The following is a 27,386-nucleotide window of genomic DNA, read 5'->3' as shown; positions in this document are numbered from 1 at the left end:
CAGGGAAGAGCACACCAATCAGTTATCCAATGCCAGATGCTAAGCTCTGAAAACTTATACATACAGGTAACATTGTATGGACTCTGCAGGCCGTGTGTGTGTGTGTGTGTGTGTGTGTGTGTGTGTGTGTGTGCCATGAATTACGACAGAGCAAGGGGAGGAGGAGTGCATCAGAGAGTTGGGGGAGGGATGCTGTTATTATATTATAATTTCAAAATCTAAAAGATATTTCTTTAAAAATGCCATAGGTGGAGAAACTCTGCAGGCTGATAAGTGAAAGTCACTTCCAGGTTCACATGGGGACAGTGAGAGGCAGACTCCAGGCCCCTCACCACTTTCCTTCTTAGCAATCTCACCACCAGCCTTCCTGGGAGTCTCTCCCACCTCCTCACTTCAGGTTTCCAGGCCCCAGTCTCTGCGGACTTCATGAAGCCAGGGCCATCAAATCTAAATCTGATCAGAAAAGCCTCTTTTATTTGCTTCAACATCTGAGGGATGGAGTGATTTTGTCTCCAAAGTAGGGATCCCAACTGCTGGAACAGCCTTCATCCAATCACATCTTCCCCTCCACTGCCCCTCAGAAGGGAGGTGACCTCCCCACCAGGGCTTAAGACCAACTACAGCCAAGGCTAGCTGGGAGCTGTTTTTATAGATAAAGTTTTATTGGAGCATGGCCATGCACATTTGCTTACCTGCTGTGGACAAGCTGCTTTGGTTGTTGAGCAATGACAACACAAACCCATGCAGCTGGCAGGGCCAAAAACATTAACTCTGTTTACTGTCTGGCCCTTCACAGTTTGTGAACTCTCGGACAACAGCACCCAAACTCTCTTGTTTGTGACAAAGTGAACTTAACATCAAAATTAACTATTTGAATCAGTTTTGGTTTGGGTTTTTTTGTTTGTTTGTTTGTTTGGTTGGTTGGTTGGTTGGTTGGTTGGTTGGTTTTGGGTTTTGGAATACAGGGTTTCTCTGTGTAGCTTTGGAGCCTGTCCTGGCACTCACTCTGTAGATCAGACTGGCCTCCAACTCAGAGATCCGCCTGCCTCTGTCTCCCAAGTGCTGAGATTAAAGGTGTGCGCCACCTCCGCCCATCTTGAAGCAGCTTTTAATGTAGCCTCAAAGGTGTTAAATAGCTTCACAAGTTGTGTACACCACCAACCATCACCAGAGAATTTTCTCGGCCCAAATTCTGTACCCATTAAATAGTGGCACCCATTTCTCTCTTGCTAACTCCTGTCTACAGACTCAACTCTGTTATGTCATAGCAGAAGTCAGAAGGGCCTCCCTCTGGCTGCTGAATGCTAGTCCCCTGTATGGGAGGCACTGCCTCACTTCCTCATACACCTGCTGAGGGACACTCAGGTGGTCTCTGTCTTTTAGAGGTCATGAGTGAAATCGCTCCCTGCCTAATTGTTTGGTGTCCTCTCTGTCATGTGCCCAGCTCCCACATCCACCAGGGACATTCTGCCCACTCCCCCTCAGTTCCTGCCCACCCTCACCCAAACGGAGACCACACAAAAACAAAGAATACATCAATAACTACATTTTACACAGACGCTGTCAGAATGATAATTATTTTTGGTGGGATCATAGCTTATTAATATATTTCAAGGCTACCATGGAACTTTTACCTATGTCTAGGGCCAGCAGGAGGGTTACCCTGCAGGGGCCAGCAAACTTCTCCTGCCTCCATCCAAAGGATTAGTATTTCTGACTCAGTGAGCCATACCCAATCCTGCCATTGTCCTCCAAAAGTACTCACAGACAACACTAAAGGGTCCGCTTGGCTGTGCCCCAGTGAGTCTTAGCTACTAAAATGGGACACAGCTTAAATTTAGCCCCAAGCCACAATATACCCTAGCAACACTCAGAAATATTAGAGGCCATCGTGTAAAGACTAACTGCTGGCTCCAGAAAATTATAGCCAACCTACTTTTCTCAGAACACACAGTGCAAAGCCACCTTCCCTTAACTAGACCCACAGACACAAGACTGTTTGCTTTCGGCTTCCCCAGACGAGAACTTCTGGGGCTCGAGCACCCACTGACCCCACTCACTTGGGTGTGTTGGCCTCGTCTACACGGTTGCCGAGCTGGAACTCATGGGATTTGCTCCTATGCAGCGCCGTGAAGCCAGGGATCAAATGGATAAGTTTCCGAGAGGAAGGTGGCGGCGTCCCCGGAGGCTTCAGCTTGTTTTTTCTCCTCATGGGTGGCGTGCCAGGAGGGGTCACGGTGGTGACGATATTTGGGGTTCGAGGTGGGGTGCGAACTGCGTGCCGCTGCCGGGGTGATGGGGGCAGGGAGCGGTGGCCTGATTCCAAGGGTGGCGGCGGGCACAAGCTCTGGTAGGCATCCACGGTGAGTCTGTCCACGTGGGTGTACACAGGGGTCCCAGGCGTAGGGCTGGTGTGACAGAAGGGTTGGACACATTTGGACTGGACCCTGGGGCTCTGGGAGAGGTGGGTGCGGATCCACGGGCTGGACTCCGGGGGGCACACAGGGTTGTTGTCCTGCCCTGGCTCAGCGGTGGGCCACTGGATGATCCAGTCTTGTTTGGAGAGATTCCCTCCTAAGTAGGAGCAAAGGAACAGAGATGCGGTAAGGAAGGGGATAGGGATGAGCTTGCTGTGGGCAGAGATCCACCATCCGCTTTTGACCACGCATGTGTCACGCCATGCATATTTTTACATCACGGAAAAACGAGTCCTCACATCACCCAGAGAGATGCAAGTAAACCAGAAGACAGGAGGTGGGCTCACATGGGCAGAGATCGCCATCCTCGCCGCCTTACCACATGTGTGCCACACCGTGTGCATCTTACATCACAGCAGGTTCACTCAGCACGTCCTCTCAACACACACCTGACCACACACGCAGGTTACATTGTATGCACACAATACAGTGTGCAGCACACATCGGCTGTACCCTATGTGGTGTACAGGTCACTTTATATGTACATTACAGCACACACAGGTCACCTCATGGTTATGGCGTCTGTGTCACATCAAATGTACCTTCCAACATACGCATCCTACCCCATGTACATGCTTTGGCACCTGCACATTAAGTAAATGATACTCATGTTGCCTCCCTGCACCTCAGGTTGCAGGCACTTCCTGCGTACCTCACGCCATGAATATATCACCTCGATGTACCTCACACTGTGTTACTCATCTTGTATGTAGCTCACATTGTATGTTCATACTCACTTCATGCTGTGTTCACACACACACACACACACACACACACACACACACACACACACACACACCGCATGTCATATGCACACACCTCATGCCATGTATACTGCATCATACATACCTCATACCGTCCGCACATATCATCATAGGGACCTCACACAACATACATGTTCTGTGGTAGGCATGCAGTACCACACTCCACATTAAAGTAATATACATGTCACACCCTGTGCACCTTACCCCATACACACACTGTCCACAAGCACTTCATAGCTTAGGCATGTTCCATCAGATGCGTGTTCGAACTCGTGCTCACTATGTCATATGCACAAAACCATGTGTTCATTATACCATATGCACATTAGTGCACACGTACCCTACAATGCAGGCATATTTATAACATCCGGTCACACCACTTGGCCCTCACAAACAAAAGTGAAATCTCCTCGTTTGCCTCCCTGCTTTCTCCCCACTTAGCAGCCTTGCCCTTCCACTGCTTTGTGGCTGCAAAGCCCACACCCTGAAGAGTTTTGGAAGCAAAGCAGTTAGGCCACACCTTTCGTGAGTCCCAACATCCAACCACGTCAGAGTGACTGCCAAGGGCAATGCTTGCCTATTGTCTTAGTCAGGGTTTCTGACCACAGCAACTTTTATAAAAGGAAAACATTTCATTGGGTGGCTTCCAGTTTCAAAGGTTTAGCCCATTATCATCATGGTGGGACATGGTGCTGAAGAGGTAGCTGAGAGTTCTACATCTTATGCAGGCAACACTAACTGAACTAGGTATGGCTTGAGCATAGAAGACCTCTGAGCCGGCCCCCACAGTGACATACTTTCTCCAACAAGGCCACACCTACTTCAACCAGGCCACAGCTCCTAATATTGCCACTCCCTGTGAGCTTTTGGGAAGGCCAATTACATTCAAACTACCAAGCCTATGGAGCAGTCTTAATACCTGACTCCAACATAGACACAGACTTGATGGACTAGCAGACGAGTTCCTGGAAGCTTTTCATGTGGTTACAGGGAGGGAAACAGTGTGGCATTCGGTGACGGTGAGTGGCTCAACAGATGGTCCACACAAACCATGGATACAACACCGCTGCATGAAGGAGCCGAGTACCACACACAGAGCTCAGGTGGGACTCCAGGGAATACAAGTGGACTGATGTCAAAGGGCTCACTCTCTGACTCCATTTCCACAACCTCATAAGAGCAACTCTTTAGACATGGTTGGCAGATGTCAGGGCTGGGGGGTGAGGGGATAGAGGAAGTGGGTGTGGCTATAAAATAGCAACACAAAAGATGTATGTCATTCATTATTTTGACAGTGGTGTGGACATGTGAGTCCACCTGTGGAACATGACACAGAACCGAATGCATGCTCACAGGCACCCTCAAACACACGTCATGCATGCACAAAATGTTGGGCACATCTGGGCAAGATCCGTATCAGTACCCTGGTTGTGATCCTATCATTTAGCAAGATGAGACCCTTAACAGAAACTGAGTGAAGTCTTCCAGGCACCCTCTGTGATCTTTTCTTACAACTGGATGTGGATCCACAAGTTACCCTAATGAAAATCTTCAGTTAGCACCAGTGACACACGAGTCCCTGTCCCAGATCACCAAGACCAAAGCAAACAGCTCAGTTAAGAAACTGGAGGGTTTTGGGATGAGAGTAGGTGTAGTACTCTTGCCTAGGATGTTTGAGGCCCTGGGTTTGATCCCAGCATCACAGAAACAGGAAGGGGGGGGGATGGAAGAGAGGATGGAAGAGAGGGGAGAGAAGGGAATGGAGGAGCTTCCCCAGGGTGTGAATGGGGAATAAACTTCTTGTACACTGTGTAAAGATGTGTCACTCTAGTTGGTTTAATAAAAAGCTAATGGCCAATAGCTAGGCAGAATTTCCAGGCACAGAGGGCGCTGGGAAGAAGAAGGGTGGAGATGTCAGGAGATGCAGAGCAAGCAACATGGGCAATACAAAGTAAAGGTAACTGAGCCATGTAAAACAACGTAGATTAAAATATATGGATTAATTTAAGTTATAAGAACTAGTTAGAAACAAGCTAAGGGGCTCAGAGGTTAAGAGCACTGGTTGCTCTTCCAGAGGTCCTGAGTTCAATTCCCAGCAACCACATGGTGGGTGGCTCACAACCATCTGTAATGAGATCTGGTGCCCTCTTCTGGCCTGGAGGCAGAACACTGTATATATAATTTTTCTTTTTTTTTTCTTTTTTTTTTTTTTTGGTTTTTTGAGACAGGGTTTCTCTGTGCCTTTGGAGGCTGTCCTGGAACTAGCTCTTGTAGACCAGGCTGGCCTTGAACTCACAGAGATCCAGCTGCCTCTGCCTCCCGAGTGCTGGGATTAAAGGTGTGTGTTACCACCGTCTTGGCTATAATAAATAAATCTTTTAAAAAAAAAAAGAAAAGAAAAAAGAAAAATATCTTCAGGTATTTAAAAAAAGAAATAAGCCTAAGCTATCGGCCAAGGTTTCATAATTAACAATAAGTCTTTGTGTCATTATTGAGGAGTTCGTGGTCCCAATGAAAAAGCCTGATTACAATGCCACACTGAGGGGGCCATATGTCAACTGGCAAGAACAAGGAGGGTCACCATGCCAACAGTGGAGAACAGTATCCCAGGCTGAGGGAGCAGTAGAGAAAGAGGTTTTGGAGCAAGAAGGGCTTGTTTGTTGTTGTGTTAGCTAGCTTTAAAATCTTCCAGAAGTTTGTTGAACAGAGCCAGTTTGGAAGGCAACCCACAGTAATGAACGTGAGTTGGATCTCAGATAAAAGCTGCATTGAACCAATATAAAGACCCACACATAGAGTGACCTTTCCCCCTCGCTTGCTGTGTGGACAGCACAATATGGAGCAGATCAGAAGACACAGTCCCTCGGGGAGTGACAATGTGGCCTTGCTTCAACTTCAGGGCAGAGCTGTGAGTGAAAGGGCCCAGCAATGCCACAGGCTGGTATCTTTACCCCAACACCCTATTTGCAAATAAAGTCCCTGCAGATGGAACTGAGCTGAGTTCATCCTGAATAAGGCCATCCCTAATGAATGAAGAGGAGAGGAGACAAGCTTGGTGGCAGGAGGCTGACACAGGAAGATCACAAGTTCAAGTCAGCTTGGTCCACATAGCCAATTCCAGGTCACTGGGATATACACTGACACCTTGTCCCAATACAGAGAGGACACAGAGGCAGAGTAAAGTTGGAGAGAGAGCCTGGTGGGATGTAGCAACAAGCCAAGGGATTCGAGGATACTAACAGTCACCCACCAGATCCAGGGGAGGGAGAGGTGGGGATCAGACCCCCTGAGAGGGTGGAGCCTGTGCTGTGTTGCTTGACTCCAAGCCCTGGGGTCTGTGAGTGTGTGGACTTGTGCTGGCATACTTCTCTGTTATATCACTCACATCCCTAGTGAGCCTCACATGGGAAGGATCTGTGTGTGCTAAACACTGAGGGAGAGTCATCAAAACTGATATATCAGGTCAGGTGTGGTGGCACATACCTTTAGTCCTAGCACAGAGGCAGGCAAGATCTCTGTGAATTCCAGGCCAGTCAGGGCTATGTAGACAGACCATGTCTCAAAAACAAACAAACAAACCCTGACACAGAGTGTATACCTGGAATCCCGCTGAGGAGGACCAGGAGTTCAAGGTCATTCTTGGCTGTGTGGAAATTTGAAGCCAACCTGAACCACCAAAGTTCTTGTCTTCAACAGGGGTGGGAGCTAGGTCTGGGGAGATAGCTGAATAGTCAAAACAGGATATTGCTGTTATGAAGGATGCAAGTTCAGTTCCCAGCACCCACATGGGAGGCTCACATCCATCCGTAACTCTGCCCCACGGGGAATCTGACGGACTCTTCTGGCCTCTGAGGGAACCTGCACTACATATACATCCCACATAGACACAAATATATCATTTTAAAAAATAACAAATAGGAAGGAAACGAACATTTACCAGATGGTGGCTGGTCTCAGAGTGAGGAGATCAGTTGCTGTCTTCCTGGAAAGGCGGATGGGGTAGGAGTGGCCGATTTGATCAAGTTTTGGATGAGGAACAGAACGATCAAAATCCCTCAGAAGATGGGGACCAATGCCTTCACTTTCCCCATTTACTACACAGTATCCTGCTGCTGGGTGGGGACCCAATGCTTCCCATGACCCACTGTTGCTCCAAAGACAGACAGACAGACACTCTACTGGGCTCAGGGGGTCACCCCCTTGAAGTATCTCATCAAAGTTAAAAAGATAAGAGGGAAGAAAGCCCACCACAGCCCCTTCCCAGGCAAACTTGCTTCCTCTCCACACCTGGAGTCTCAAAATCAGAAGTTCGGAGACCCAAGAAGTGCACAGTCTCCTTTCATTACCAAAATTGCTCATCCAGCAGCGTCAACTCCAAAGCACGGAGGCTTCAGAAGCACCTCGGTGATGGGCTGTATGCTATCAGCAGCCCCCCTTTTGATCCTCTTTTTAATAAAGTCTAAGGGGAAAAAAGGTAATTTTTCATTTTAAATAGGGAAGGTGTGGTGGCGCAGGCTCCAGGGTTATTAATCGTCACCCTTGCCTCCTGTCATTCGGTTCTGGAAAAATTGTTTTATTTCAAGTCTTGAGATGGGCGGGGAGAAGGGAATAGATTTAAAAAAAAAATGAAAGGTCTGAGGACTGATTAAAGGCATTGCAAGGCATAGGGTTTTTTTTTTTTCTTTTGACGTTCTCTGATAAGGGACTGGGAGAAATAAAAGCCATTTGAGAGGGAGAAAATGATTTCAGAAAGTCTAGGTAAGTGTCTGACTTCATTGTCCCTTTCCAATGAAACCATATAAACAGGCAAATGCGTGGCTTCGGAGTCGTCTGGATTTCAGAGCCAGTGTCACACATGCCTCAGCCCTTCAAAGACAGCTGGGGAAGGGGTGGCACCCCCACCCTCACCATTCCAGGATTGCCAACTGGGGCTCAGAAATTCCATGAATATTTCAAAGTACTTGCTGTTTAAATCTGTAAACACTGCTTGAAAATATTTTTTCCAAGTTAAAGAACAGAAATGGCAGCTACTGTGATTATGAGTTGAGCATCCCTGATCCAAAAATCTTAAAAACTCCAAATACGAAACAATTCTGTTGCTACCATGAAACACCAAGTGGAAAATTCCATGGCTGATCCCATGTAACCATCTACAGTGCAGACATGGGCACACTAAAAATACTGTGTAAAATTATTCTCTGGGGTTACAAAGATAAGTCATTGGTAAAGTGGTTCCCCACAAGCACCAGACCCTGTCCTCACTTTCTCACTTTTAGTTGCTATGATCAACACCACAACCAACCTGGGGAGGAAAGGGTTTATTTGAGCTACCTGTCCCCATCACTGTCCATCCCTGCAGGAAGTCAGGGCAAGAACTCTAGGCAGGAACCTGGAGGCAGAAACTGAAGCAGAGACCATGAAATGGTGCTTCTTATTGGCTTGATCCCCATGGCTGGTTCAACTTGCTTTCTTAAACCACCTAGGACAGTGGTTCTCAACCTATGGGTTTTGACCCCTTTTGGGGGGGGGGTCACATATCAGATATTTACATTACGATTCATAATGGTAGCAAAAGTACAGCTATGGAGTAGCAACAAAATAATGTCATGGTTGGGGTCACCACAACATGAGGAACTGAATTAAAGGGTCACAGCATTAGGAAGGTTGAGAATCACTGACCTAGGACGACTACCTGCCTAGGGGTAGTACAGTGATCTGGACCCTAACACATCAATCATTAATTAAAAATGCCCCATAGACATGCTCACATTCTCAATCTAATGGAGATGATTTCTCTCTCCCTGGGTGACTGTAGTTTGTGTCAATTTGACTAAACTAACCACCTCAGGATCTGATTGTAGAATCCACCTAAAAGCTGACTGAGTGTGGCAGCCCCAGGGTAATCCCAGGGCTGGGGAGGCAGAGAAGTGGAATTCCCTGGGCAAACTGGTGAGCTACACTCAGCTAAATAGCAAACTGTAGAGTCAACAAGAGACTGTCCAAGTGGATAAGATAAAGAATGACATCAAAAGACACCTGATGTTGGCCAACCACAGGCTCTATATCTATAGATGTGTATACGTGTGTGTGTGTGTGTGTGTGTGTGTGTGTTATTAGCTCCTATTATTATTAGCTACTAATAATATTGGTATCAGTTACCATTTGCTGAGCATATACTGTGATCATAGCTCTGACAGCCAACTTCATTAAATAAGAATTATCAGATTGTTCCAGCATGCCTCTGGCCATATCTGTCTCGATTTTCCAGGGATGATCAGATCTGAGGGCTTTGTCTCAATGGCTGCCTTCAACCTTTGTTGGATCCTAAATCAGAATAGGCTATGATACCCATGGAGCTGTGGAAGCTGGGGCCTCTTTTGAGGAAGAGGGTCACTAGGAGTTGCCCTGAAAGATGCACCTCAACCCAGCCTCTTCCTGCCCTTCTTTCCTGGCTGTCATGCCTTGTCCCCTGCTCCGGCTGCCATGAGGTGAGGGGCTTCTCCCCACCCGCTGTAATCACACCCTCATGCTCGCACACAGGTAATTCACCCACTGAGTCATCGCCTCAGCCCCACGGAATTGCTTTAAAGTGTGATGCCCACTGGCATTTAGGATGTCCACAGTGTTGTGTCATGGCTACCTCCACCAGATTCAAGACGAACCCCATACCCAGAAGTAAGCTGTGTACCCATCAGTAGTCATTCTCTAGTCTCCTTTTTTCCTGCCCTTGACAGTTAGGACACTGCTTCCTGTCTCTGGATTTGTCCTCTCGGGACCTTTCCTATCAATAGATCATGTCATGCATGGTGATTAGGGGCTGATTTACTCTGCATCATTCATTTACACTGCAGCAAGGCCCAGTGCTGCCTTCTCAGGGCTGTCAACATTTGTATCACAGCTTGTTTCCATACTCAACAGCCAATGGACACAGCACACTGTGTTGATTTTCACAGTGTTGTGAGGAACATGTGTGAACCAATATTTGGGTGGCTATCTGTTTCCAATAAATTGAGCATAAATTAGGAATGGAATTGCTGGGCCAGTTGGTAATTCTCTTTAACCAGCCTAAAAACCACTATGCTATTTTCCTGATTGGCTGTGCCATTCTCCATTCCTACCAGCCTCATTCAATGGTTCTCATTGTTTCCCCATTCTTTTACTACTGATCTTATCACCAGCATCATCAATCACCACCATCATCACCATCGTCAGCACCATTATCAGCATCATCATCACTACCATCATCAACACCATCACTGCTGCCATCATGAGCATAATCATCAGCATCATCACTGCCACCAGCAGCATCATTGCCATCATCTCCACCACCATCATCACCACCACCAACATCACCATCATCATCACCACCACCAACATCACCATCATCATCACCAGCAGCAGCAGCATCTCCACCATCATAACCATCACCACCACCACCAGCAGCACCACATTTCAGCATCACCATCATCATCACCACCAGCATCTTCACCATCATCTCCACATTTCAGCAGCATCACCACACTTCACCACCACCAGCAGCAGCATCACCACCATCATCATCATCTCCATCCTGGTGGATGTTCAGAAAACCATGTTTATTGGTGGGCACAGAAGCAGACCCTAGGTGTTGACTCTGGTCCAGGCTCCTCCCTGCCTCCTCTCCCGCTGTGGCCATACTTCATTACACCATCGTTATAATCTTGTGAGATTGGTGAGGAAATTAAAGCTCTGAGAAAAGCCGAGCCACTTGTCTGAGGCTGAGATCCCACTCGGCTCCAGGGGTCTGATGGCAGAGCCTGTTTCTTGGTCAGGACACAATATCCACCATGTCAGAGTCAATCCTCTCAGCCCTCGGGATTATGTATCCAAAATTGGAAACCTACTTTCAGCTGGCTTTAGTGTGTTTCCATTGCTGGATATTTGGATCTGATGTTGGAGATCCAAGATGTGTGTCATCACATAGGAAAACTGAGGCTCTAAGACAGTGGTTCTCAACCTTCCCAAAGCTGTGACCCTTTAATACAGATCCTCATGTTGTGGGACCCCCAACCATATCCAAGAAGTGGCCCCACCCCCACCACATCTAGAAAAGACTTGGTCCATCCACCCCCCGTTATTCCCCCCTATTTTCATCAGTCCTCATCTTCCTCACCCATCCCTATCTATCACCACCATCCTCACCCATTCCCACCCATGTTCACCCATCCCCACCCATCCTCACCCATTCCCATGCATCTCACACTCACCCTCACTAGGGGGAAGGCATGGTGGCAGAAAAGTGCACTAACCACTCACATCCACAATCAGGAAGTAGAGAGAGGTGAATTCTGGGGTTCAGTTTGCTTTTTTCTTTCTATTCAGTCCAGGACCCCAGCCCATGAGCCAATGTAGTCCATGCTGGGGGAAGGGGGTATTCTCCCTTCAGTTAACATAGTCTATGTAATTTTACCGGGGCATCTCCAGAGGTTCATCTCCCTGGTTACTCAAGCTCCTGTCAGGTGGATGGTCAGTATGAACCATCACACATAATCTAAGAGTTACAACATGCAGTAGTAGATCCCAGCTGGGAACACATGCATCAAAACACTGGAGTGTTCTGCTACTTGGTATGTACAGAACTTGATTTGGGATGATAAATATATTTCAGAAAGTTGGTGAGTTCATCACCACACTTATGCTTTGCAGGTAATCTCATTCAGTACTGAAAGTGACCTGAATAAAAGTATTGCAACCTTCCCACAGCCGACTGGATAACCAAGAGAGCATCCAAATAACAAATGGGAGGGTACCATATAGTGTGAGCACTCCAATGGGGGCCAGGAAATGAATAGGGCCAAATGACTGATGGGAGGTTAGCACACACATTGTGGACTCTCCAACAGAGGATCAGTAAATGAGTAGGGCTTCTAAGTGACTAACAGGAGGGTAGTGTGTGCAGCACAGACACCCCAAAAACTGATCAGACAACCAAGAGATCATCTAATGACTAAAAGGAGGGTAGCATATGCAACATGGACTCATCACACAGAGGAACACTCCTCATCCCAGACAGGCAGAGCAGGATGGCTCAAGGCTTTCCCATGCTAGTCAGAACAGTGTGCAATCTGAAACACGTGGACGGTTTGAGGATTTTTCCATTCAACATTTCTGTCCATGAGTCACTGAAACTGCAGAACACAGATCTGAAGGTGGGGGACACCTTGCCACCCATTGTTTAATTTAGGAAGAAAGCAGGTTGAGAAGGCCTTACCATAGACAGAATTCCACCCATGGCAGACACTCTCCAAGTGGTTAGCCTTGAGACATGGAGGCCTGGTGTAAAAGGAGTTCTTAATGGTCTAGATAATAAAAGGCCAGAGTCTCTTCCATCCCTTTCCACCGACTGACCCAGGAACTAGAACCCTCATCCAGTGGCTGATGGAAGCAAAGACAGACATCCACAGATATACACTGAGATGAAATCGGGAATTTAGTTGAAGAGAGGAAGGAATGAAGAGCGAAGGGGTCTGTACCAGGTTGGAGAAACCCACAGGAACAGTTGGCCTGAACAAGGGAGAGAACATCGACCCCAGATGCTGTCGGGGAGGCCAGTACAAGACTGATCCAGACCCCTGAACATGGATGTCAATAAGGATGGATGTCAATAAGAAGGCCTCTGCACTCAGGGAGCCTCTGAGTGCAGTATTTTTCCCTGGTGCAAGAAGGGACTTTGAGAGCCCATCCCACGTGAAGGGTTACACTCTGGCCCTGGACACATGGGGAAGGGCCCAGGACCAGCACAGGAAGATTTGGTGGACTTTGCAGAGCCCCCGTTGAGGGCCCTACCCTGCCTGGGGAGTGGTGGGTGGATGGGGTGGGGGGTAGGCTGGGGTGGGGGAGGAGGGATGGGGGTGAGGGGAGGGAGAGGGAGAAGGGACTTACATATGAAACAAGCCTGTTCCCTAACTAGAACTAATAAATAAATTAAAAATAAAATAAAATAAAAGGCCAGAGTCAGATATAGAGGGAAATGCTGAGAGATCAGAGAGAGGGAGTAAACCACAGCACACCTTACCTCCTAAGCATCTCCACAGAGAAGAGAATGATTTCCTGTTTGTTCCTGCTTATATCCTGTTTCTGCCCAGCTACTTCACTTCCTGTCTGTCTGTACAGACCTCTATGGTTAGCTAGTGGCAAGCTCCATTATCTGACCCACACACAGGCTTTATTTGTGCAAGAAAGATATCACCACAGCCTGGAGGCTAGAGATGGTAGGATGGTGTCTCCATTTTGATTCTGTCTCCTTTGGTTTACATCCTAAAGACAGAGGTGCCTTTTTCCACGTCCAGAACTCCCTGACAGGATGTCAGAAGGGATGTGAGGGCAGAAGCTAGGGGGTCCTGCCCAGCACAGCACCCAGGAGAACCACAGAAGAAACCCATGGCTGAAGGAGCCAGACTTGAAAAGGCTGACCTCAGAGACAGGGCTAATTCCAGAATGTTCTGTCACTCTAATACTCTGCCTCCCTTGAGTGACACATATTATATTAGTTCTCCAACTGCTCATGCCTGCAGATTCCAGAGAGCTGAAGGCGACATTAGACGGCCTTGGTGCCTCAAGGCTCGCTATTTTTATCTCTAGATGAGTGACAGTGAGAGGCTTCCAAACCCCTTTGTCTTCTAGCTCACTGTCATGCAGCTTCAGCAGGGACACTACCTGCTCTGGTGGCTCAGTTTCCCTCCACAGACAGCCCAGCAACATGTATCCAGCCCAATGTGCTAGGAGCTCAGTGTGTTCAAGTTTATCCACACTGTCTCCACCCAGAGCCAGAACCAGTGTAGGCGATTCCAAGGGGAGGGTTTGGATAAACTTTGACTGACCTGTTTAACCCCTTTCATCTACAGCAGACCCCTGGTGGCCACTAGGGGACTTTTTCAAGGACATCTAGAATCAGCCCCTACCTAAATAAGGTCTTATGGGAACACAGAGCCAGAGATATGAGTTTGAATCCCAGAGGCTGACCTCTGGCCTTTTTGCGCATGCTCGCACACGCGTGCACACACATGCACACACATACACACACACACACACACACACACACACACACACACACACACACACACCCTAAAAGGAAGAAAATTCCGGCACCCATCACAACACAGATGACTCCAGAAAACAGCATATTGGGCCAGCAAAATGGCTCAGGGGGGTAAACGTGCTTGCTGCAAAAGCCTAGTGACCTAACTTCAATTCCTGGAACCAATATAAAGTTGGGAGAAAAGAACTAACCCCACACAAGTCATGGCATATGTGCCACCACCACCACCAAAATGATAACTATAATTTCTTTAAAAAAAAAACAGCATGTTTAGGAAAGAATAAAGGTGAAAACACATATTCCATATCCTTGCTTGTACAAAGCATCCGGGACACTCAAACATATAAAATGGACTTTGTTCTGCCTAGGAGCAGGGCTAGAGCTGGGTCAGGGGCGGGGTTTGTGCTGGGTGTGGTGACATACACCTGGAGTCCCAAGGCATAAGCAGCAGAGGCAGGAGGATTAAGGGTTCATGGCTATCCTCAGCTACATAGTAAATTGGAGGCTAGCCCGGGCTACAAGAAAACCTGTAAAAGAGATTAAAGTTTTTGATGATGGGAAATTTCCAGGGAGACTTCAATGTGACTACACTTCAGGCTGCTGAATTCACTCAGAATGGTTAAAATGACATGTTTCATGATGTATGTTTTACGGCCATAGGAATATTTGTCAGTTGGATTTTTTTTTAACATAACATCTGACATAAGTAGAGTCGTGATCTTTCCGTTGAACACAGGCTGTCTAGGGCAGACCCAGAAGAGGTAACAGAAAGTGGGAAATCCCACATTAATTAGTTAGTCACAATGTCACTGAGCGGAAGTAGAGACCAGACCATCTCCCTGGGAAGACCCCTGGGAGCCGCAACTGGAGATGACTGACAGTTAATTAGGCAAAGAAGGAAGAACAAGTGTCCAACCCTAAGCCAACATGTCCAAGGATGTGACAGGCTGGAGATAAACCTTGGAGCCCGTGGGCTGTAGCGCAGACAGTGGGATGAGCTGAGGGACTGAATTGAGGGGACCCACAGGCCACCATGATGAGGATTTACACCAAAGAGGGTGCCACATGCAGTCTCACAGTCCTAACTACCACTCCAAATAACCCAGACCCACTTGTCTCTGAGTGGCAAACCTATCACACCTGCAATCAGACCTCCAACCCCTAGAGGTCCAAGGTCACATCCTGGAACTTCCTGTCTATTCCTAACATCTCTGACAGGAACAAAATTGTCACTAGCTCCACCCAGAGGAGCTCTATGTAAGCAAGTTCCCAACAGCCACCCCTCCCAGTTCCCCACCTGCCACTGAGGCCCCAGTTTCCCATGCACTGAGCTTCCAAGGCTATTCTTAGAACTCCTTGCCCCAGAGCCCAGAGATAAAGAACAAATGTGTCTTATTTAAAAGTACCCCTCTGGGCTCACAAATAATTAAACCCCTTTAACTGATAAAAATCACAGAGTGGGGCAGAACCGATGTGTGTAGAATTCAGTAACACAAATGTCACGGTCCACATAATTCTGTCCTGAGTGACTAACCCGAAGGCTTGCCTGATGTGGGAGTTATGGTACCACACTTGGATGGGCCCATCAGAGCCACAGTATGTGCACCCCGAAAGTCCAAACACTGGAATCATTTGGAAGGGCTATAATTCAGACATTAAATGTCTCCCTTCCCAAAGACCTGTGTTAAAGAATGGGTTAGGAGGTGGGCTAAAGAGTGGGGCTGAAAGAGAGGTCGTGCAGTCATTGGAGAATACTCCCCATGGAGATTATGGGACAACAGCTTCTTCCCCTCTCTTTTGCTTTCTGAGGGGAGTATTTTCACTCTGCCACAGGCTCCCACAGCAACATGCTGCCTTGCCTCAAGTCTAAAAGTAATGGGACTAACCCATGATGGACAGGGAGGTTTTATCCCAGACATTTGTTATAGTAAACAGAAAGCTGACTGACACTGGCAGTAACTAGGATTACAAGAGGCCATGTGATGGGATTCGTGGCTTCCTATGAAGAGGGAAAGAGACTCAAGCCTACATGTGTGATCCATCTCTCCATGGCACACCCTCTGCCATGGTGTAACACAGGAGCCTTTGCCAGAGGCTCACAGATACAAGTGGCATCTCAATGTTTTCTTGAGGGGTGGGGTTGCTGGGAATTGACTCCCCAGCCTCATCCATGCTCAGTAAGAACTCAGCACCAACCCAGATGAAAAACTAAAACTTTGAACCCAGAGCTCTTTTCTATTATGTTTGTTACAGAGGTAGATAAGGGGGATTCAGGGGGGCACCCAAATGGGCAAATTCAAGGAAAGGCATCCAGAGAGGAGAGGAGGGACATCCAGCCCCTGCAGTGACCCCTGGTGGGCACAGTCAGAAGTTCAGCAAGTGAGTACAGTAACAGAAAAAAAAGTGCTAATGAACCCCTATTTACCACCAGCTAAGTGAGGTCTGCTGTGTTTAAGGATAAAATGAACATGGCCTGGTAGTCCAGGCCCATCACTCCAGCTACTTGGGATGCTGAGGCAGGAAGATAACAAGTTCAAGATCTTCCTGATAAACGACGTCACTCCTTAATGTGGCATTGATACATTCGATGCCTCTTACATGTTTCCCATGCACACCAGGGCATCTCATCATGGAAACTGGCCTCTGAAACCAAGGCAAGAGAGCATGGTGGGGCCACTTAGTTCCCAGGACACTGAGTAGAAGGATCACACATTAGAGGCCAGTCTGGGTTTCATAGCCAGACCCTCTCTTGAGATATTGAGAAATAGTGAGTAGGAAGGGACAGAGTGAGGCTGAAGAAAACATGAGCTAAGCCATTCCCCAGCCAGGGACCAAAGGCAAGTGTATGTGACCCCAGGTGCCATGTAACAGCAACCCTGGCATAGCTGGTTTCACTCTGCCTCCAGTATCATTGTGACACTAGGTTGTCACAATGTCAGAAGTTCAGAGCTGGTATTACTAAAAGCACCAAGCTGCTGGTAGGCTATGTGCCTTCCAGAAGGTCTGAGGGGAAGGTTGTCTCCCTGCCCTGTCCAGCGTTAAAGGACACCCATCCCTTTGGTTCTGGCTCTTCCTCTCCCACATCTCAGACCAGCACCTTTCGAGATCTCTCTGTCTGCCACCTGCCCTCCATCCAACCTCAAAGAGCCCATGCTCTCCCCTCTCCCAAGATCCTTCATTAATCACAATGGTAAAGTCTCTGCTCTGTAAAGAAATGTGAGCCAGGAGATGTGGGCTGGCAAAATGGTTCCATGGGTAGAGGCACTCCACTTAGCCTGAGTTGGATTCCTGGGCCCCATGTGGTAAAAGAAGAGAACTGACCCCTAAAAGACATCCTCTGCCCCCTGTGTGTGTTGTTATGGGGAAGGGGAGTCTCCCTATCACAGTGAGGAAGTGTTCTCTGCCTCAACTTCTCAGCCGTAAAATGGGGGTGATGACTCAATACTGGCTTCCAGTTGACTGGAAGGTGACACTGTGGCTCTTTACTCCAGACTAAAACATGCCTCCTGGAGGGAGGGGGAAGGCTCTGGAAACTGGACATAACTCGGAGTCCCTCCCTGAATTCTATGAATCATAATCCATGGTTGGGGTACAAGGAGACTCTTCGGTAGAGATGCCTGCAGGTTGTGCAGCGGGTTCCAGGGACACAGCCATCGTCCAGGCTGCGGTGAGCTTTTCTCCTGTCAATGAGCAGACCCTCCCCAGGCTCCTGTAAGGAATCTCGGTGACCTCACTGGTTCACTGGTGGAAAGATGAAGTGTTTCTTTGGTCGACTTCTCTATGTGATATGGTGAGAAAGTCACATGACTAGGGGAGAGGAATATCTGGGAACAGCAGGTAAGAGCTAACGGCATCACCTACCTCCTTTGCTCCACCCTCTCCTTCACTCCACCCGCCTTCACCTTCGCTGACCTCCACAATTTACCCACACCGGTCTGATGTCTTTGCAATACAGGTTGTCCACAGTTCAAGTCCAAGTTTGAAGCTCTGGACGGGGTGAGATATTAGCTCTCACCCCGGCTCTGACAAGGGAGCATTGTTGTCCACATAAAAGTGAAAAATAGATTCATAACCCCATCCCACCCCTGGTCTGAGAGTAATGGGATCTTTGGGGACAGTTCTGTTGCTGGGTCTCAGAGTCATTGGACTGATAATTGCACTCAGAAGCCTGAACTGACGTGTTGCCCACACCTCCTAATTATAGGATGTTTACCTGACCTATTTGATGATTATTAATTCCCACACGAAAGTATTTCCATTCCTGAAGCAATTGCAGACAAAAACGATGCCCCTTCCCTCCAGGGACTGCCAAACAATGTAGGGAGTTAAGCAATAACAAGCCCTTGTCAGAGTGATTTATTGGGCATGAAAGCCAGAGAGAGAAGGGCCTTGAGTTCCTTCCCTTCATTAGCTGTACCTGGGGGAGGGATCTGCATTCCAATCAGAGCCAGGAGCCCCCTGTGGAAAGTGGAGTTCAAAGCCAGAGAGATCAGAGTTCCAACAGCATACTATAACCATCAGACAAGGTGTCAGTGCATCCCATGTTCTCAGCCCTCCCTCTTGATAAGGAACACATTAAAAGAATAGATACCCAGCACTCAGGAGGTGGAGTCAGGAGGTTTGTGAGTCCAAACCTAACTTGAGCTACATAGAAAAAAAAAACTGTCTCATAAGTTAATTATTAAGGGTCAAGAGCCAGTGAAATGGCCCAGCCAGTAAAGGCACTTTCCATAGAGCCTAAATTCAATCTATATGGTGGAAGGAGAGAATAGACTCCCTCAAGGGGTCCTCTGACCTCTGTACTTCACACTAAGGCATGCTCACTCAAATAAATGATGAATGGGTGGATGGATGGATGGATGGATGGATAGATGGGTAAGTAAATTAATGCAATCAGTTCATTTAAGACTGCAGGCTCGAGTTCAGTACTCCTGGCCAATGCATGAGATCTGGCCCATCTTCATTAGCATTTAAAGGTGAGCACACCAGAGAATCGAGGATCCCATTTGTTGGACATCACAGCTGCCAGACAGTAATAGCAAAGCTACATCCAAAGCCCCCAACTAACACACCCTGCCAAAGTTCTCTTCCCACCTCACCAGGTTTCAGCATACTACATTCCCAGGGCAGACTCCCCCATTTCATACAAATTGGGACTTCCGGACAGGGTTCACCATTTCACAAGCATATTCTTTATGGCTGATTTCAGGCAGGTGAGGCGGTCTTCAAAGCCTGAACCACTGACTGCCTAGCTCACTGAGCAAGCATGCAGACCTGAGTTCAATGCCCAGAACACGTATGAAGAAGCTGGTGCTGTGCTGTACACCTATAACCCCAGCTCTGAGGAGGCAGAGACTGGCGGATACCTGGGGCTCACTGCCAAGCCAGATTGGACAAATTGGTGAGCCCCAGGCAAGTGAGAGACCCTGTCTCAAAACAAAACAAAACCCCTCAGGACAGCCCCTGCCAATTTCCAGCAAGTTCAGACTAATGGAACATCCCCCAAATGCTCAGGAAAGGGTCCCCAAAATAATGATGGTTATTGCTGCTGGGCTAGCACAGTTGTTCTCATTACGCTAATTTTTGACCATCTTCACCTTCTGAGAGAGACAAAGGAATCTTCCCAGCCACCCCCGCTGAGGAAGTAGACTTTGAGATAACAAGTCTGTTTCTGCAGTAAATCAGGACCCTTCAACATATTTAACAATATTGTAACGCTTTCCAAGCTTCTAGGCTCCTAATGAGAATTGAAACTACAGCCATATCCTTCAAGACACTCTTTGGAAAATACACGCTGTCTCTCCTGTCACAAAGCAAGTGTCTAAAGACAGCCAGCTGGGAAAGGTCGCTATTATTTCCTGAGAGAGACTGTGGGCGAGAATGCTCACACACTGAGCCCTGACGCCCACAACCAGCCAGCATCCTCAGAAACCACAAAAACTCCTGGGACCTCAGTAGGGACAATACATCCTAGAACTTGGAAAAAAATCCACGCTATACAGGCCAGGCTGGCCTTGAACTCATAATCCTCCTGCCTCAACCTACCAAGTTCTGGGATCATAGACATGAGCCACCATCCTCAACTCAATGCTCAGTGTTGAAGCCCAGAATGTTGAACTGGGGTGATCTGGTCAACCTCCCTCAAGACAAATGGCATTTCCAGAGGACAGAAAAGATAGTTGAAGGCTAACTGGGGCCAGCACTATAGGGGGCTGGGGTAGAGGTACAGATTCACTGGCTGACCTGACACTGCTAAGCTAGAACCTCCATGGGGACATGATCCCAAGTGACTTAGGGATATGGTAAGTGTGGGAGCTCTGGAGTGTGTGTGTGTGTGTGTGTGTGTGTGTGTGTGTGTGTGTGTGTGTGTATGTGTGTATACATGTGTTAATTTATTCGTCTACATATATATATGTATAATATATATACATGTATATATATATATATATATATATATATATATAGAGAGAGAGAGAGAGAGAGAGATGTGTAGATGTGTATACACATTAGTGTGTACACACATTAGTGTGGAGGCCAGAGCAGGATACTGGCTATATTCCTCAATTGCTCAGTTTTGGGGATAGGGTCTCTCTCTGCTGTTCAGGGGGCCCCAAGATCTGCCTATCTCCACCCTCCACTTCCAGGGTAACAGACACCCCAGCCATGATTGGCTTTCACACAAGTACTGAGGATTTTTTGAACTCAAGTCCCAATGGTTGCACAGCAAGTCCTCTTACCTGTTGAGCATGTTCCCAGACTGAATGCTGTTTTAACCATTAGGAATCTGGGGAGGTGGGAATGCTGGTGGGTGTGGATAGGAAGACGGCAAGTGTGACCAGAAACAGGGCCTTCTCGAGTGGCTTACTCTGGCTGCTCACAAGCCTTGTACTCCTGTCCCCTGTTTTTAGCCCCAGACACAGGGAAAAGTCACCCAGAAGGCCATTCAGTGCCCCAATGCCCACAAAGAACCAAATGCCAAAGGTTCTCACTCCTGTGAGCGAAGTAAAAGGTTGTTCTCACAGAAGGCAAGGCTAGACCTGTGATGACAAGAGCCCACTGGGTGTGGGAAGGGATGGAGAAGCTGGATGAGGGGGCCAGGGTTGCCAGAGAGGAAGAACAACATAGAAGGCTCTATAGATCCTCATAGAAGGATCTTGGGGTAAACGTTTAAAATTCATTGTGCATTTCAAAATAGCTACTAGAGAGGATTTTGAATATGCCCAAACCAAAGAAATGACCAGTACCTGAGACAATGGATCTGCCAGCCACCCTGCCTTGAGCTTTACACACTGCATACGTGTTTATCATAGTCCACCTACATGGGACAGTTATCCTGTGTCACAATTTTCTAATTGAATAAAAAAATTAAGAATTAACAAACTTTATTTGTTTGTTTGTTTGTATCAGATTCCACTGTAGATGGTTGTGAGCCACCATGTGGTTGCTAGGAATTGAACTCAGGACCTCTGGAGGAGCAGTCAGTGCTCTTAACTGCTGAGCCATCTCTCCACCCAAGAATTAACAAATTTTAAACTCCTGGTACTTAGACTCAAATCTTGGACCTGTTCTGGAGAGGCATCTAGACAAGCAGAATTCAAAGGTATTCACCAATGACTCTCAACTGCAACTGTGATCTGGTTCTAGACAGGCTGCTAGAACCTTCTACTGCTCTGTTGTCCTCCCTCTGAATTATAGGAGTCTCTCTACAGATGTTTTTAAACCATCTTGTAGAGGCTGGGGAGATGGCTCAGTGGGTAAAGGGCTTGCTGCACAAGCATGAAGATCTGAGTTCGAATCCCCAGCAGGTACTTAAAAAGCTAATTACTTCGGTATGCCCCTGTGAATCCCATGCTGCAGAGGAGACAGGCAGATCCTGGGACTGCACTGCCTTGCCTCACCTCGACTCGCCAGCCAGCTCCAGGTTCAGTGAGCAACCCAGTCTCAAACAAGGAACATGGCTGAGGCTGGAGAGATGGCTCAGAGGTTAAGAGCATTGACTGTTCTTCTAGAGGTCCTGAGTCCAATTCCCAGCAACCACATGGTGGTTCACAACCATCTCTGACAGGATCTGATGCCCTCTTCTGGCGTGCAGAGCACTCAAACATAAAATATAAATAAATAAAAATTTTTAAAAATAGCCAGAAGTTGGTGGCACACACCTTTAATCTCAGCACTCCAGAGGCAGAAAAGGGAGATCTCTATGAGTTGGAGGCCAGCCTGATGTACAGATCGAGTTCCAGGACAGGCTCCAAAGCTACACAGAGAAACCCTGTCTTGAAAAACCATAAATAAATAACATGGTGAGTGATGGAGAAAGATACCCAAGACTAATCTCTGCCCACCACACCCCCACAAGCAGGCACAAGAAGTGGGGGGATGGGGAGGAAAGAGAGAGGCCAGAGCTGCTCACTGAGCCTTGAGAACAACATGGCTCTCCTGACACCTGTCACAGGCCTTTCTGGGTCCCCCAACCCCTGTCAGGACCCGTTAAGAATAAAGTCACGCTCGCCTCTGCAGCTCAGCCCCACACACTTCAGTCTAAGCAGCCCTGACACTTCCTTTTCATGGTAGGGAATCTGTGGGATCAGAGGGCAGTTGTGACCCTGGTGGGGACTGTCAGGGAAGAAGGTGACCAGAGAGATCATGTCACTGTCACTTGAGACTCTGGTGACAAAGCAGGGCGCAATGAAGCAGGAGGACCCCAGGCTTCTTGGGAAAATGGGCACATTTTAGAAAACCATTAAGACTCTACTCACCACCAATACTCTCTTCTATACCTGAGAACCACAGAACATGATCTAGACAGGGTCGGGGGTCGGGGAGGGATAAGGGGACCCAAAAATTCCACTGCCCCATTAAAACAATCCCAAACTGCGTTCCACTGAATGATCCTATCCTGCAGTGAAAGAGACCCAGTGTGCTAGAACATTTGAGTATCTCTGGCTCTCAGTTCCCCATTTAGGGAGGTCTGGGTAATGTTGCAAATCAAAGGCTCTGAGAGAGTTCTACAGGAAAGAAAATTACTCAAATAATTAGCAGCTCTGACCTGGAAAGAGTCTCCTTGTGTGGTGAGGCGGGACCTCACCTCATCTAGGGAGTCCTGCACAGGCTGCTGCTGGTGTTTGCAACAAAGAGTCTGTGAAGGGACGAGTGGGGGTGGTGGTGAGACCTGAATAGTTCCTGCACTCATGCAGCTGCGTCTAGTAGGAGTAGGTAGATGGTGGGATTCACAGGGAATTCATAAGGAATCACGCATAACTTGTCAGGTGAACTTTGCTTGTAATTCCAGCAGTGGGGAGGGAGGGGCATGGGAGGAGCATGGGTTCTAGACCCTGTTTGAAAAGAAGGGAGAGGGAAAGGGAAGAGAGGAAAAGAGGAAGAGAGAACTGGGAAGATAAAGGAAGGAGAGAGAAAGGGAGAAGAGGAGAAGAGAGAGAGGAGAGGAAATCTACCATCTGAACTGTGTTCTTTGTGTCCCTGCCTCCAAGTTCTGTCCATTCAAACCACTCCAGACTTCTGTCCGCCAGCAATGGTTCCACCAGCAATGCTGTCTCCCCCATTCCAGAGGGACCCAATGGCATCCCACATGCAGTAGCTTCTGGGTGACTCACTGGTCCTTCTTAATATGGGGTGATAGGGCCGTGGCTAATATCCCAGGTGTGACATCTTGTTTGCTCTCCCAGCCCTTCTGCAAGCTCATGGAGACAGGAAGTGACTGCATGTCTCCCCTCCTGACCTCTGATGCAGGAAGCTCAAAGAGGCCATGTCTTTAAGCCACTCGGGATAGAGACTAATGACTCTGTTTACACAGAATGCCACTGAAGCAGCAGTTCAGGGATCAGAAATCCACACTAGAGTGAGTTTTCAGTAGAGAAAAAGCAGGGAACATTCAGCTTATATTACCCAACCTTGCCTCTAAAGTCCCAGACTCTATCTTTCCTAGCTGTGTGGCTATCGAGAAAGCACCTAGCCATCCTAAACCTCAGTTCCCCCATCTCTAAGATGGGAGTCACACTAGAAATCTTTCGAGTGATTGACTTTTAAGGCAATTTTCTTTGGAAGTTTAGCCCAGGGCTTTGTATATAGGTGGGGTCTAATGCCTGCTAGATCTCATGAGCAAGGGTTGCCACCATGATGACTTAGGAGCCGGAGCATGTAGCTTTGGCTCTTGAGGCATGTCAAGTTCTGGGCTCCAGCCTCCTCAACACCTCTCTTTTGCCTTAGGTCATGGCTAGACATGCTTTTCCAGCATGCTCTGCAGCTGGAGTGTGACAAAGCAATATGGGTAGAAGTGAGATCCACCATTTCAAAGTCCCCTCCCCCCTTTCCCTAGCCATACCTCCCCGGACCCTGTACTTGCATTGTGGTGAGGATGAAGCCTGAGTCATGCCTTCTTGGAACAGATGTCTTATCTACACCTCCATCGAGAGCTCCCCTGTTCCAGGACCCTGAAGTCCATCTGCTAGTATGATCAACAAGAGCTACACTCACCCACCCTCAGGGCCTCAAACTCACAGCCCTTCTGGAGCTCCGTTGGCCGTGATGCTGGCTTCTTCCCACTATGCATGCCTGGACCCAGGGGTCTCCATCCATAGCATCCTTGAACTCTGCTTTGAATTACTCTCAATTGGGAGGCAGGAGGATGTTAGAGGAACCTAAGTCCTACACACTAAAGCCCGTTAGTCCATCTGACCCTTTGTCACACCCCAAAGTACCTCCAAGGTTGCCAAATGTCCACAGGAGCAGGTAGAGAAAGGTCAAAGGGCTCCCACAGGACTCACTCAGCTGTACAATGTCACTTAGGGCAGACATCCCCCTGCCTCATCCACATCTTGCCAGGACTCAGCACTCAGAGGAATCACGTGATGAATCAGTTATTTATTTATTGGCTCCCTCCCCTGCTGAAGAAAAGTCCCAAAAGAACAGGGGCCTCGTTCATTCTGCTTTATCGTTCTTGCACAGTCAGTGCCTGGCTCCCAGCACAGGTTCCCTAGCTATTAGCTGGATGAACAAGAGGGGAATTGGGCACCAAATATGTGAAACGGATTGAGACAGGAGGATTAGAACTTGAGGGACAGATGCCATCACTTGCCTCCAATTACCAGAGCGACTGGGAAAAGAGACAATGATTTGGGTACCCTGGGAAGAGAACAAAGCATCCTGCCTGCCATGGACTTCTGTGAGACTCATTCACAGCCACCCCAGCAGCTCCAGGCTGGGGAAGAGGAATCCAGGAGGAGCCAACAGCCCCCAAGTTCAGGCACCAGGAAGCCACTGACAGGTGGAAACTAGGCTTAGCTTGTCTGGGGTTTCTTTGGGTCTGGGGGAAAATTGTTCTGTTTTCTTATCTCTCTGCAGTGCAGACTCTGCATAACTAACCAGTCACCTTGATATTAACTGTCACAGAATTCTGCAGAATTTCCATCAGGGGCTGCTGAATTAGAGCTGAACTCTCACCTTGTGGTTTTAAAGGTGACAATGGGGACTGAGGGCTGGGAGATGACTCTGGCTAAAGAGCTTGTGCAAAAATGAGGACCTTAGTCGGGGTCCCAGAAATGCTGAGTTGGTGTGGCAGCCCATCTATAATTCTAGACTCAGAGGTGGAGACAGGCCATGCCCAGAGCTCTTAGTTTGACCAAGACCCCACTTCAACAAATAACTTAGAAGAGTGGTCAATTCCCTACACCAGCCTCAGGCCCCCACATGAACACACACACACACACACACACATACACAGGTGTGCACGCCCTCCTCTGAGTTCTAATCCTCCTGTCTCAATCCTTTTTCCTTTTATAGAGCCTGTTCTGAGAGCCAGGCATTGTCTGTGCAAACCATACATTCACCAACACACACCACACACAAATGAAAACAGAAAATGAGGCAATAACTGACTACCAATAAAGCCGTCACTCCCTCCTCTCAGCTAAGCCAGACGCCCCAACTGCTTGCTCATCCCAGGCTGTCACGGGGGTTGTTTGGGGTTTTATTTCTCTAGCTTTGGGAAAAGAGAAGATTGAAATTAAAGAAATGAGTGAGACTAATGAACTTATCAAACAAAGTTAAAGGTCAAAGGTGCGTGGGAATGGCCGGCAAAGAACAACAGTAAGTGAGGTTTGCTGGGATGTTTTTTCAAGATCAAAGCTGGTATGCTAAGAGCCTACATCAGAGCAAGGAAGAAGGCGTCTTCCTGCTTCCAACCAGCGCATGAGTCTCATAATAAAGTCACCCACATGGAGGCAGCCCCAGTGGGTAGAACATTGTTCCTTCAATGGCACCCAGGCTGTGTCGAAGGCCACTTCTGCCCTCCAGCCCTGCTCTGTTCCCTATATTGCTACCACTCCTATTAACAACCTGATCATGGGTGACAACAGTATAGGTCTGACATTGTCCCTCACCACTTTCAGCCCTTATGGAAGGGAAGCAGCTTCAGCTCAGGGCAGAGGACCCCAGGTACAATCCTACCACCTAATAAAAAGGTGACTTTTCCTTTTCCTTCTCTTCTTTTTCTTCCTGGCTCTTTAACTTCTACACTGGAGGCATGAACAGGGACACCCCTTGGTGTCTCAAGCCAACTACAGCAGGACCCCTCAGAGTGCAGGGCTCAAACCCTCAGCACATGAGTCACCCCAACTTCTAAGCTCTTGATCATAGGTATTGCCTGCACTGTTTAATGGTTGACCCCATTGATTAAATAAAAAAAAAAATCTATGAGGAAAAATTGTTGCTACTGTATCACAACTAAAGGTTAAAATTCTTCATAAGTAAAGAGCTCTCACAAAACAATAAAAAGACAGCCCAGTGATAAAGTGTTCAAAGGATATTACCCCAGGATCCACAGCAAGGGAACTACACATGGCTCTTAATTTCATGAAAATATGACTGATCTCACTCAGAGGAACAGAAAGTTTCCTTTAAATGTGAGAATAGATACAGTTAAACACAGCCATGGTAGGCAGGCTGGAAAAACCATGTAAGTATAAAATGTACAGGTCTCCTGAATCAGCAATGACAAGTTCACATACTGTGTGATGGTCTGAAAGAAAAAGGCCCCCAAAGGGAGTGACACTC

General features: G+C 47.8%; 1 protein-coding gene across 1 annotated transcript in view; it reads right to left on the bottom strand.

Annotated features, from left to right (window-relative positions):
• The window catches only part of Ksr2 (kinase suppressor of ras 2), a 334,523-nt gene that overhangs the window by 197,624 nt on the left and 109,513 nt on the right, over positions 1-27,386 (bottom strand). The window contains exon 4 of the mRNA XM_035444175.1: positions 2,061-2,574. Coding sequence (XP_035300066.1) covers positions 2,061-2,574 — 514 coding nt within the window. The remainder of the gene's footprint in view (positions 1-2,060; positions 2,575-27,386) is intronic.

This window comes from Cricetulus griseus, chromosome 4, assembly GCF_003668045.3.
Source record: "Cricetulus griseus strain 17A/GY chromosome 4, alternate assembly CriGri-PICRH-1.0, whole genome shotgun sequence".
Lineage (NCBI taxonomy): Eukaryota > Metazoa > Chordata > Mammalia > Rodentia > Cricetidae > Cricetulus > Cricetulus griseus.
The sequence above is the reverse complement of the archived record's forward strand: the minus strand, read 5'-3'. Positions and strand labels throughout refer to the sequence as shown.